The sequence below is a fragment of the Acomys minous genome (assembly GCF_964271855.1).
Source record: "Acomys minous genome assembly, chromosome: 12".
Taxonomy (NCBI): Eukaryota; Metazoa; Chordata; class Mammalia; order Rodentia; family Muridae; genus Acomys; species Acomys minous.
In genome coordinates, this window is record NC_140493.1 from 17,892,161 (window position 1) to 17,904,416 (window position 12,256).

At 53.6% G+C, this 12,256-nt stretch overlaps 2 protein-coding genes across 5 annotated transcripts in view; one reads left to right on the forward strand and one right to left on the reverse strand.

Annotated features, from left to right (window-relative positions):
- PHF21B (PHD finger protein 21B) overlaps positions 1 to 11,316 on the forward strand; it is a 74,304-nt gene extending 62,988 nt beyond the window's left edge. For 2 of the 4 annotated variants that reach the window (XM_084749769.1, XM_084749770.1), the window contains exons 8-14: positions 1,567 to 1,621; positions 2,854 to 2,876; positions 5,117 to 5,275; positions 5,630 to 5,705; positions 5,882 to 5,985; positions 7,917 to 8,010; positions 9,969 to 11,316. In XM_084749769.1, the coding sequence (XP_084605895.1) occupies positions 1,567 to 1,621; positions 2,854 to 2,876; positions 5,117 to 5,275; positions 5,630 to 5,705; positions 5,882 to 5,985; positions 7,917 to 8,010; positions 9,969 to 10,255 (798 nt within the window). In that variant the 3' untranslated portion in view covers positions 10,256 to 11,316. Of the gene's footprint in view, positions 1 to 1,566; positions 1,622 to 2,853; positions 2,877 to 5,116; positions 5,276 to 5,629; positions 5,706 to 5,881; positions 5,986 to 7,916; positions 9,941 to 9,968 lie in introns of those variants that run through there. The other 2 variants (XM_084749771.1, XM_084749772.1) reach the window with 1 other exon arrangement.
- A 195-nt stretch (positions 11,317 to 11,511) lies between these two features.
- The window catches only part of ARHGAP8 (Rho GTPase activating protein 8), a 47,965-nt gene continuing 47,220 nt past the window's right edge, over positions 11,512 to 12,256 (reverse strand). Inside the window, exon 12 of the mRNA XM_084749777.1 lies at positions 11,512 to 12,089. The gene's annotated coding sequence lies outside the window, so the exon portion shown is untranslated. The remainder of the gene's footprint in view (positions 12,090 to 12,256) is intronic.

Consider the following 12,256-nt stretch of genomic DNA (forward strand, 5'->3'; position numbering starts at 1 on the left):
AGGCGTGTACTCTCCCTGAGTGTGTACGCACCTTAACACAGCAGCCAAGTGTGCTCTCACTGAGTGTACACACCTGCAACACAGCAGTCAGGAAGCTGAGACAGGAGGATTTTGAGCTCCAGGCAAGCCTGGCTTACATAGTAAGACTCTATCCCAAAACAAAAGCTGTCCATTGGAGTCCTCCTATCAGAGGACACTCTGAGGATTGAACACACCTGCTAGCTACAGGGAGGGCTGGGTTCCTCATGAGACTACTGCGAAGGCTCCGGCTGCCCACTAGTGCTTGCCTTCATGCGGGAGGCCCCTGTGGTGTCTCTCTGCTCTGACAGACTGTAACACCTCAGGCCTATGTTCTCTCAACCTTTCAGGGCAGCTGGTAGGCAGGAAGCAAGGACCCAATTGAGGGTCCTCTGGGAGAACGGCAGGTGCTCCTAAGTCCCAAGCCCTGGGCCCCATTTCCCTTCTTTAGGATGTGGGTACTTAATCCATGTCTCATGGACCTTGAATGTAGCTGGGAAGGGGCACTCTTGCACGGAGCATGTTTGTCACCAGTTCTATAGTACCTCGTTCAAGGGAAGTGGCTTCTCAAACTCCATCCCTTGCTCTGCCTCACCGCCCCGCCCCATCCTATCCTTAGAAGGTGCTCACTCTTGCACACATCCCATTCCCTTCTCCTGCGTCTAGTGAGCGAGGCCTGGCCCCACACATGGAGACCTTTCACATGAACATCAATGGCTGAGGCTGTAGCTCAGTTGGTGGAGCGCTTGCTTGGTGTCCGTGAAGTCTTGAGTTCAAACCCCAGTGCTGCATAAACCAGGCATGGTGCCATACACCTGTAATCCCAGAACTTGGGAGATGGAGAGATCAGGAGTTCAAGGTCATCCTTGGTTACGTAGAGAGTTCAAGGCTAGCCTGGGCTACATGAACCTGACTTTAAACATAAATAAAGGAAGAAAGAAAGGAAAGACTTTGAGTTGTCTTTAGCCTCCAACCAAGAATATGTATTCTGTTACCAGGGCTTCAGTCCTGTGGTTATTATATTAAGAAACCGTCCCCAGTGCTCTTGGCATAGAGTTTATTCAGTGAGCCAGAGCCCAGTCAGTCGGCTCAAAACCCTGTGACCCTGGAGCCTTAGATGAGCATGGGAGCCAAGAGCAGCCCTTTGCAGGTTCCTTCCTTGCCCTTGAATGCAGCTTTGGCTACTTTGAGAGAGAAGGCTTCAAATCTGATTCTAGAACAATCTTTCTGCTATAGCCAGAACCACTTGGGACAACCAAGGTCTTGGGGGGGGTGTGGCCTGTGAGGTCACTAAAACTAAGGCTTCTGCTACTCTCCTGGGGCTTAAGGAAGCCTCTGCAACTGCCAGGCTTGGGCCTGGAGGTCCTGGTACCCTTGTTATCTCTCCCCCTCCCCCACCCCCACCCCCTACCCGATGTCTTCTGCACAGTCTACCCCCAGTCTCCAGAGCTCCGTGTTGGGGCTGTCCCAGGAACATCCTGGGTAAGGGCGTTGTAGTGAAATAAGAGTGCCTGAGCGATTCCTTGGTTCTGCTTTCTGTCCCTATAGAGGAAGCGGCTGGCCTCCAGTTTTCTCCACAACCCCCTGTTCCTCACAGCGCGAGGTAAGTGCCAGCTGGAGCCACAGCTTCCACAGCCCCACCCACCCCCCCTTCCTGGTCTCTCAGCTGTTCTTCAAGGCTTCATGTAGCACTGCTCTCAGAGTAGAGGAGGACTGCCAGGGCGGGCTCCATCCCTTCAGATACAGAAACTGCAGTGGGAAAGCACAAGCTGTGCGCCTGTGCTGGGTGTCCAGATCTGAGACCAGGCTGAAGGCGGCCACTGTGGTAGGGCCGTCCACCAAAGGGCTGGGCTGCCAAGGGCACGAGGGCACATGTAGAGGATGTCCCGACTTTCCACCCCCTCTCCCGCAGCCTGAGTGTAAGCCCCATGCTGCCTGTTCAGTCATGCTGCCTGCTGCTACTGGACTAGAGAGAGTAAGCAACTCCCTTCCTAGCTGGGCTGGGGTTCATCTCAACCCTGCCCTTCCTCCTGGCCTGGCTCTGGGCAGTTGGACAGCTTCAGCTAATCTAGGAGCGCTGGGTTCTGGGGACCAGCTCAGACAGGCAGAGACATACATCCCAGATTTCAGCCGGGCCCTTTCTCCTGTGCCAGCCATCCCCCACGGCTGGGAGCCACTTGTCCCTGTCATCACAGTACTCAGGAAGCTGAGGCAGGAAGATTGCTGTCAGCTTCAGGCCAGCCTAAACTACAGAAAGACTTTGTCTCAGAAGAAAAGAAACAGCTACCAGTGGTTTTGGAGGCAGGAAATGGCTGCCTGGTTCTCAGGATTCTGTGTAGCTCTTGGCATCAGTTCCCTAGCCCTTGGACCGCTGATCTGCACAATGGGCCCGTGATACCTGCTGTGAGCCAGTAGACAGTTTCTCCCAGGAACAGCCTCACTGCAGATGGTGTGACTAGGCACCTGGCAGGAAAACCCTGTTTGTGGTTCTTACTGTGTGTGGTTTGAGATCACAGCCTAACCTGCAAAGGGTCCACAGCCAAAAGGAACTGGAAGCAGGTGACTCTGAGGGGTCATCTGAATTCTAGCTTTGTTTCTGGGGCACCTCACTGTGACTTCAGATGCAATGAGCCTGGTCCCTGACCAGGACCAAACCAGAGTCCTCTCTCATCGCACGGTGGTTCTGACAACTTGGATGTCACTGGGCCTCGTGATAACTCCCATGATGCTCTAGGGCAAGGGCTCTGCCACACTAAGCCTGGGGGACCTCAGCCATGACCCGTGCTCCTCCCACCCCCACTAACATCTTCTCCACCCTCTTCCTCCCTGTGCTAGCCAATGAGGACCCCTGCTGGAAGGTACGTGACCCCCATCTTTACATGAAGGGGTTTGGGACCATCTGTCATTGCTTTAGCCTTCCCTTGGTATCCAGAGCCTGCCCAGCACCAAATCTGCTTTCCTTGTGCCCTCATTCCAGGCTGAGCCCTACATTACTGCAGAGGACAGCACTTCCCCCCCTAACCGCCCCCCTTCCACTGCCTGGCACTCACACTGTACCACCTGACCTTTACCCTGGCTCTGCCTGGGCTTCTCTGTATGCCCCTGGACAGAGCTGCCCATCTTTGGTTCTCTATTGCCCAACCTATGGACCCATTCCCAGGGTTTCACCCCATTGTGATCCTGTAACACCACCCACCCACAAAGCCCACACCCCTGTTCCCCAAAGCATTAGCTGGTCAGGACCTGGATCCTGTGCGTAACGTCTTACTGACCCACTTCGTTTCTTTATGTTGTGTGCGCTTGAGTGCATGTGTGTCTGTGTGTGTGTAGACTCGTGTGCACCATTGTGCAAGTGTAGAGGTCAGAAGACAACTTGCAGGGGTGGGCTGGGGGAGGGGGCTCAGGTCTCTCCTTTCATCACGTGAGTCTTAAGGAAGGAACTCAGCCTCAGCGCCAGGTGCTTCTATGCTCTGAAATATCTCAACAGTCCTTTCCAAGTTTCTGATCTAATTCCAAATGAACCTTGTCCCACATGCTCACGTGCCCAGGGGACTGCTTACAGCTGGCTTTGAATGGCCACATTGCTTTCCAAGATCCCCCTGTAGCAGTAAACACAGGTGCCCTTGGGTCTAGCAATATACCAGTGCCCAGACCACACAAGCCCCAGCAGGGGACACACAAGGTGGTAGAAGATTCCCCCCTTTTCCATACATCCATAGTACTGGGAGGACCTCCGCTTTAAGGCAGGAGGCGGGGCTTGTGGTCCTGGCCCCACCTCTCTTTCTGGTTCCCCGTGTGACCCTGGACAGGTGCCTCACCCTTCCTGAGTCTTTGCACTGGATTAGAGGCCTCCTTTGGGGACACCTCTGGTGTCAAGTCTCTTGTGACAAGAGCCATCCATTCCTACCACTTCAGCACTGGAGTCTGAAACTCTGTTGATAGTCCTGCAGGGACAAGGGCCCTTTGGGTGGCAGGACAGGTGTTGTACGTCATCAGCAGAGCTTTCCTTCTCACAGCCTGATGATGGGCTGGGGAGCAAAGTCTCCAGAGCTGAGGCCTCTGGGAAAGACAGAACGGCTTTAGGCTTTGATTTTTTTTTTTTAAAGCCTATTTTATTTGGGGTTCCTTACTGTCTCTACCTCTCTTCCAACCCAAGGAGAGAAAGAAGGGATGGGGCGGGGTGTAGACCATTTTAAACTCAGCTCCTTGGTGTGATTCCACTCTTTGTAGTCAGGATTCCAGTAGTCCAGCTAAACAGCAGCAGCAGCAGCAACAGTGGGATAAATCAGCAGCAGCTTTCTCGAAACAGTCTCCAGAGCAGCGTATCTCTAGGCTCTCTCTCTCTCTCTCTCTCTCTCTCTCTCTCTCTCTCTCTCTCTCTCTCTCTCTCCTGTCTCTCTGGGTTCCTATTTATACCCGTGCAGAGTCCGCACAAGGATGTTTTCCAGTTGGCAAAGACCGTGCCCGGCCGTTCCCAGCTGACAAAGATCACCTTGCTCTCTCAGGAGGCTGTTATCAGCTGGGAATAAACTAAAGGCAGTTTCACATCCCACACTTGGAATCAAAACAAAACCATGTTTACATAACATAACCAAGTCTTCCGCCACAAAGGACCCTATCTCTTACTGCACTGCCGGGTACATGGCACGAATAGGGGTGCCCTTTGTGTGTTCTGTCCTGTTCTATCCGGTGTCAGCTGTCCTTATCCCCATCGTGGATGTGGATGTAGGTGTGACTCACCTGAGTGGCAGTGGTTCCTGCTGGATGGCATCTGAGGGGACTAAAGGTGTAGCTTAGATCAGGCCACAGCCCCTTCCCTGAGAGCCATTGTATGCATGAGGATTACTCACCACTGCTGGGCCCTAACCTACTCCATGGGAGGAGACTCATTGCTGGGGCCTGCTGTGCTGACTTTCCTGTGCTCACTCCCCACGCATGGTGTATAGGGGTGCCCTGGAACCGTACCCATGGGGCACACACCTCCTGCTGGAGTCCAGCATGTCTCAACACTATCACTCTGCCCGGGAGTCTCTCCCTCCCACTCTCTGGAGTTGCCTGGGCCTGGCTGAGCTGCTTCCCACCCTCTTTTCTCTTGCAGAGCGAAATCACTCATGATGAATTCTGTGCTGCCTGCAAACGAGGAGCCAGCCTGCAGCCCTGTGGCACCTGTTCGGGGGCCTACCACCTCAGCTGCCTGGACCCGCCCCTCAAGACGGCACCCAAGGGCGTGTGGGTCTGCCCCAAGTGCCAGCGGAAGGTGTGGGCAGAAGGGACTCATATCCCGTCCCTGCACATTTGAGACAGTTTTCTGGGTGACCTCCAGCATGGGCGGGAGCAGAGAATGCACAAGAAGGTGATAGGGGGTCTTAGGCACCCACCCCTGGCTTCTGCAAGGGAGAGAAACCTAGATGGAAACTTCTCACTGAGCAGCCCCCAGAGAACCAGGCTGATACGGCGACTGTCCCCTGGTCACAGCTGGGAATCTGTGGCTTAGAGAGCATGCTTTCCGGTGGTGGGCAGGGGATGGGGGTGGTGGTATACATAGCTGGGATGTGGTCTCAGAAAGTCCTAGGATCTGTATTCTTTCTCATCACCCCATCTGCCCCCTCAGGCCTTAAAGAAAGACGAGGGTGTGCCCTGGACTGGGATGCTGGCCATCGTGCACTCCTATGTCACCCACAAGACAGGTAAGGTGTCCCTGGGAGTGGGAAAGAACCCATGGGTTTATATGGGACCTTGGGGGTGCTGGGTGAACCCATGTTCTTCTGGGTCAGAGTTCTGAGTAGTGATAGGTGACTGGGACGGGTCCCTAGCAGCCCAGCTACTCACCTCCCCCTTGGTGGGTCTGGCCTCTCTCTCCCAGTGAAAGAAGAGGAGAAACAGAAGCTGCTGCAGCGTGGCAGCGAGCTGCAGACTGAGCACCAGCAGCTGGAGGAGCGGGACCGGCAGCTGGCCTCAGCTGTGAAGGTGAGCACAGGTGGGGTGGGCACCTCGCCATCCACTCACCAAATCCTGGGTGATTACAGCTCTGATGCTGCCCGGGAATACTTATCAAGCTGCTGGGGACATTCTGAACCTGCCTTTCTCAGCTACGTGGCCCTGGCACAAGGCCCTGCCAGGTCACGAGCCTCAGCATGGCTAATGGGAATCTGAGGTGCTTTTGTGGCCTCACACGGGGCCCTGGTTAGTGTTACTGTGAGAACTGTGCTCCCTGCCTGGCCTCTCCCTCACACCCACAGGACCTAGGACCCAGCAAGCCAGAGAGGCTTGTCACCTGGATTCCTCTGTCCCCACCCTGTCCCAAGTCCAGGCACCATACTTCTTGTAGCTCCTTGCACCCAATCTTCAGGTGTCTGGCCCAAATTTTTTGCAAAGGGATTAGGGCACAGTGCTCCTTTGTCCCCAGTTCTGCAGTGCCCCCCAGTGCCCTTGGGATAAGAGCCCCAGTTCTGCAGTGCTCCCCAGTGCCCTTGGGATAAGAGCCCCACTTCTGCAGTGCCCCCCAGTGCCCTTGGGATAAGAGCCCCACTTCTGCAGTGCCCTCCAGTGCCCTTGGGATAAGAGCCCCAGTTCTGCAGTGCCCCCCAGTGCCCTTGGGATAAGAGCCCCAGTTCTGCAGTGCCCCCCAGTGCCCTTGGGATAAGAGCCCCAGTTCTGCAATGCCCCCCAGTGCCCTTGGGATAAGAGCCCCAGTTCTGCAGTGCTCCCCAGTGCCCTTGGGATAAGAGCCCCACTTCTGCAGTGCCCCCTCCCCCCCCCCCAGTGCCCTTGGGAGAAAAGCCGCTTTGGTGGCTTGGTAGTGAAGGTCATTCCATTCAGAGAGATGTGCTGGCCTCCCCACCAGGCCTCTCATGGCACAGGATTGTATCCCCTCGGTGCTCTTTCCAACAGTCTGTCTACCTGGCTAAAGCCTCAGCTCTTAGAGTTCCCAGGTTCCCCTGCGCCTGCCCCACAGCAAGGGAGAGGGAAAAACTGGGCCCCTCCCTAACTCTCAAAACCTTTGACACTTCTCCCAGGGACCTGGCTGCCTGCTTCCTGCAGCTCCAGGGCTCTTCCTGCTGCTGGAAGCCTCCTGTCTTATCTCCAATGACACTAGGACATTGGCTGAAGTCTCAGCACCCTTCATACATGCCGTCTCTCACACACAGCCCCACTCACATGTTCATATACACGTGCAAATACATAATCCTACACACACATACATGCTCGTATACTCTCCACTCACAGTTCACGTTCATACTTGTACACACAGCACAAGAAGGGGTGGGTGCAGATAGGCTATAGAGAGGGTTATGAGTCCTCAGCTCACCCCGTTTTCCCAGAGCATCCCCATCATTCCTGTGCACCATCTGACCACAGATTGAGGAAATCGCTACTCTGCCAGGCCCTAGGCCTCAGGCAGCTTGGAGGCCACAAAAGGGACATAGACTGAGGCATTGGATCAACTGGTATTCATTCTTTGTTTGTTTTTGTTTTTGTTTTCCAAGGCAGAGTTTCTGTGTGTAACCTAGACTGTCCTGGATCTTGCTCTGTAGACCAGGCTGCTCTTGAACTCAGAGATCCACCTGCCTCTGCCTCCCAAGTGCTAGTACCAAAGGTGTGCTAGAGGGCAGGCAGGAGAGGAGACCATGCTGGCAAGTTCTGTGGGCTTCAGTGGCTGCTGCCTGCCTGGATGGAACCTGGCAGCTTTTCAGGGACAGGCATCCCCGGTGCCAGGATGCCACTCACTCCCAGCCATCTATTTAATCCCATTTATGTGAGGCCCTTGGTCTCTTTCAGGCTCTGCTGGGGGTGAGGGGAAGGCTCTGTGAGAGAATGTGGGCTCACCAAGGTGGCTGGCCCAGGATGCTGCAGAACTCAATTCTGAGACCATCTCCAATATCTTCTGCCCTTGACAGAAATGCCTGGAGCTGAAGACAAACCTCCTGGCTCGCCAAAGGGGCACACAGTCCTCACTGGACCGCATCCGGGCCCTTCTGAGACTGATCCAGGGTGAGCAGATGCTTCAGGTCGCTATGGCAACCACCAGCCCCACCCCGCTTCTGGCCGGGCCCTGGACCAAGCCTTCTACCACCACCATGCGCGCTGCCCTCCAGCAACCCCAGAACCAAAACTGACCCCAGGGACCTGTCTAAGATTCATGGAAAGTTACTGGGACCTTGCTCTCAAGACCTGGGGGGAATCTGTCGGCCTTAATTCATAAACTCTATGAATTTTAGACAAAAAAAATAAACTAGACAGAGTGACGGAGGAGAGAAAGGAGTGAGACGAGCATCCTAGAGCCAGAACCAGCATAAGGTAGATCCTTACACCAGCTGCAGGGGGCACCTGAAGGCCACGTGAGGCACAGCTGGCCCTCACCCTCGGCTGTCAGGCCTCCCTGGCTTTCGGCTTTCGTGCGGCCAGCTCTCTTGTGGAGGAAGACTTGCGACTGCAGAGAGTGAGGCATGCTAGGCCACACACGGCCTGTGGGGAGGCAAGCTGACAACAGATAGCTGGTTTGTGGGGTGAGCCGCTGGTACAGGAGAGGGTAGCTAACCTAGGTAGTCCTCCAGTGGCCCTGGGGCTCCCTGTGCCCTGCTGGCCCCTGACCTATCAGTATTACTATGTTGAACTTTCAGTCAATGTAACTGGACAAGCGAGAGGCCAGCTTATCCCTGGGGTCACCGCTGCATGGGCTGCCTGCCCTGGCCTCTGCCTCATCCTTTCCCAGCACGTGTCCTTGCTGCCGCTCACTTCTTCCTGTTGCCAATCCCTGGAATTTTCCTCATGGAGTTCTGGGCTAGAAGGAGCTGTCACCCAGCAGGAGAGGCACCTGGCAGGTTTCACCTCACAACAGTGGGAGCTTTTAGAGCACTCCCCTTGGCAGGAGCCCCCAGACATCCTGCCCACTTCTTGCCAGTTAAAGACACTATGCCAAAAAGAGCTTCACACTTTTTTTTGTATAGCGTTTCGTTGTTGTCGTTGTTGTTGTACGATCCGTAATGTGAACCGCGCCCCTGCCTGCCTTCCTCGGCATCTGGTGGTCTCTGCTCCCATACAGGAATTGGTAACCTCCCCCTGAGAGGGACCAGGTGGAGCACCTGGAAGGGATTTAGAGATCCCGCGGGGAAGGCGGTGCACTCTGGGGCCTGGCTTTTGGAGACCCCAGAGCCCTTGATGCTACCCTCAATGCTGTCTCCTCATTTGCAGGGAGTGTAGGCTCCTAGGTGCCCTGGGGGTCCCTGCGCACTCTGTGAGCCATGCAGCCCACCTTGCAAGCCCCACCCTGTCCTGAGGGACACAGCACAACTCATGCGACCAGGAGCCGCAGGGCTCCCCCTGAGCATATCACATGGTGCCGAATTGCAGTGAGCGCGTGCGTGCGTGCGTGCGTGCGTGCGTGCGTGCATGCGTGCACCAGGGCCACAGACGCACACCTGTGCACGCAGACACAAGTGCAGAGCGGGAAGGCTGGCTGGGATCCCGCCACCGGCTACTTTCCGTCCTGTCATTTTTCACGACTCCGGGAGAAACTGTGCTGTAGGATACAAATCTATTTTAATACACATTACACTGGGTTGAACAAGATTTTTATATTCTTTTATTGATGAACGACGTGAGCCGTGTGAGGCGCACGCCTTTATATATTGGTTACTCGGTGCCGACTGTGCGCTACCGCACGGCTGGCAAGGTAACGGTCTTCAGGTTCTTTTTTTTGTTGTTGGTTTGAGTTTCTTCTTGGATGGACTGATTTTGTGAGAAACGTGGGAGGATGTTGGAAGGTTGGACCCAGGAGGGGGAGCTGCTGACGTGTCTTGAGACTTAGTTTATTTTGGGACCAAGGAGGACCGTCCAGTGGATAGTGGCTAGAGAAAGTGTTCGTCTTAAATATACCAGTGTAGTTTTCCTTCTGTATGATGCATTAAACCCAATTTCAAAACCTGGTGGTCCTGTGTCTTTGCTTTCAGTGTGCGGCTCTGAGGAACCCTGGGGCACCTCGGTGGCTTTCAGAATGACTGAGATGACTGTCCATGTCTACTCCAGGCTTCTTCCTACCGAACCCCATAATCTGGTGACCTCCAGTGTACACCAGCCTCTGCTCTCTCCAGAGCTCCTTGGACAGCTGTTCCCCTCGACTCCTGAGTCTACAATGGTAGCCACTTTCTTCCACAAGCTGCTTTCAGCCGTAGGGTTTGTCAGAGCAACAGAAAACAAACTAAGGGCCAGGCGTGATGGTTTGCACCTTTCATCCTAGCGTTGGAAGGCAGGAGCAGGCATATTTCTGAGTTTGAGGCCAGTCTGTTCTAAACAGTGGGTTCCAGGGCAGCCAAGGATACATAGTAAGACTCTGGAGAGAGAGAGAGAGAGAGAGAGAGAGAGAGAGAGAGAGAGAGAGAGAGAGAGAGAGAGAGAGAGAGAGAGAGGCAGATAGACAGACAGACAGAGACAGGGAGAGACAGAGAGAAGAGGGAGGGAAAGACAGACAGAGAGAGAGAAAGAAAGAGAGGAAGGGGAAGAGGGAGGGAGAAAGTAAGAGAGCAAGAGACAGAGAGAGAAAAGAGAGGGGAGGAGGGAGGGAGAAAGCGAGAGAGTAAGAGAGAGAAAGCTAGGACATACTTCTTAGCCCAAATTTCTGTACATCTTCCTTCCCTTGACTCCAGTGGCACAGAACTAGCCATTGCTTTTAGATCATTTCTTTTTCTTTTCTTTTTTCTTTTTTTTTTTTTCCTACAAGCTTTTAGCTCTCCCTGGAGGTCCTGCTTTAACACTTCACAAATGTTGATATATTATGACATCCACATGTCTTTAGATTATTTTGAGCGTGAATTCAAGTTATTTTCTTGGGAGCCGGGGGGATGGCTCAGTCAGCAAAGTGCTCGCCATATAAGCCAGGAAGATCTGAGCTTGAGACCCAGAACCCATTAAAAATAAAAAAAAAGGCAGGCAGGCATTTGGCGCTTGCTGGCCAACCAGTCCAGCCTAATTGGCCAGGGAGAAACTGTGTCTAGTAGACAGTGTGGCCGCTGTTGCAAAGGACCCACGTTCAGTGGCCAGCACCACGCCAGGTGGTTCACAAGCACTTACCTGTAACTGCAGCTCCAGGTGATGCAGCACCTGAAAAGCTGGGCCTCCTTAGACACCTCCACTTATATGCACACACCCCAACACAGATGCACGTGCATACACGTAAGGAAGAACAAAATCTTAAACACAATCGCAGAGCTAGAAGAGGCTTCTGTTCTGGATTCTTCTTTAACACACTGAGTTGTGTACTTCTTTTTTTTTAAAAAACACTTTCATATACTTGGGTGCCTCCCCCTCAGAGATCATTGATTGCCAGGATTGATTTTTATTCCATTGTGTTCTTTGCTTGAGTACAATCCCTTTAATCTACCAAAGCTTGTCTTCCCCCCACCCCAAGACAGGGTTTCTCTGTGTAGCCTTGGCTGTCCTGGACTAACTTTGTAGACCAGGCTGGCCTCGAACTCACAGCGATCCACCTGCCTCTGCCTCCCCAGTGCTGGGATTAAAGGCGTGCGCCACCATTCAGTTTTTAATAACTACTTCTGTATCATTCCGTGTGTATAAAACCATTCGGGCTTGCAGAGATGCCCTTCGGTGATATTTTCCTGCAAGTTTTGGTGTCACAGAGGTATGACAGCTGACCAGCCAGACGGTCACCAGAAGAATCTGAGATCCAAATCAACACACACGGGTCAGCTCTGGCCATATTCATCACCGGACACTCTTCAGTCACCCCTGAGACACACCTTGACTTATATGCTATTCTCCCTTAAGGACAGGCCGGCTGCATCTACCTGCAGCAATGCTCTGGTCCCGCCTCAGGGTCATTCCTAGACGCATAGTGCTCTGATTTGCTCTCTCCGTGTCTGCGTCAATCTGGCCTTCAGCCGTCAATGAGTGACTTTTACTTTCCAACTTCCATTTTCCCTCCCTGACATTCCGCACCATCACAGACCCCGGCGTGTGGATCTGGCCAGGTATCTGTGATTCTTGTGAATTGTCAACCACAAGTTCTGGGCAGCAGCCTGCTGAACCTCTGCAGTCCCTGCAAATGGCTGTCATTTCTGCAAAAAAAAAAAAAAGAAAGTGAATGTTTGGATAATTTGTCCTGTGTGTCCTGGCAATGGCAACACCCTGGAGTGACCCTGGAGCCATCCAGGCATTGTTAGTATTGTTTTAAGCTGGGACATGTCATGTGCTTCGCACATGTGATCCCTGTAATCACTTTCTC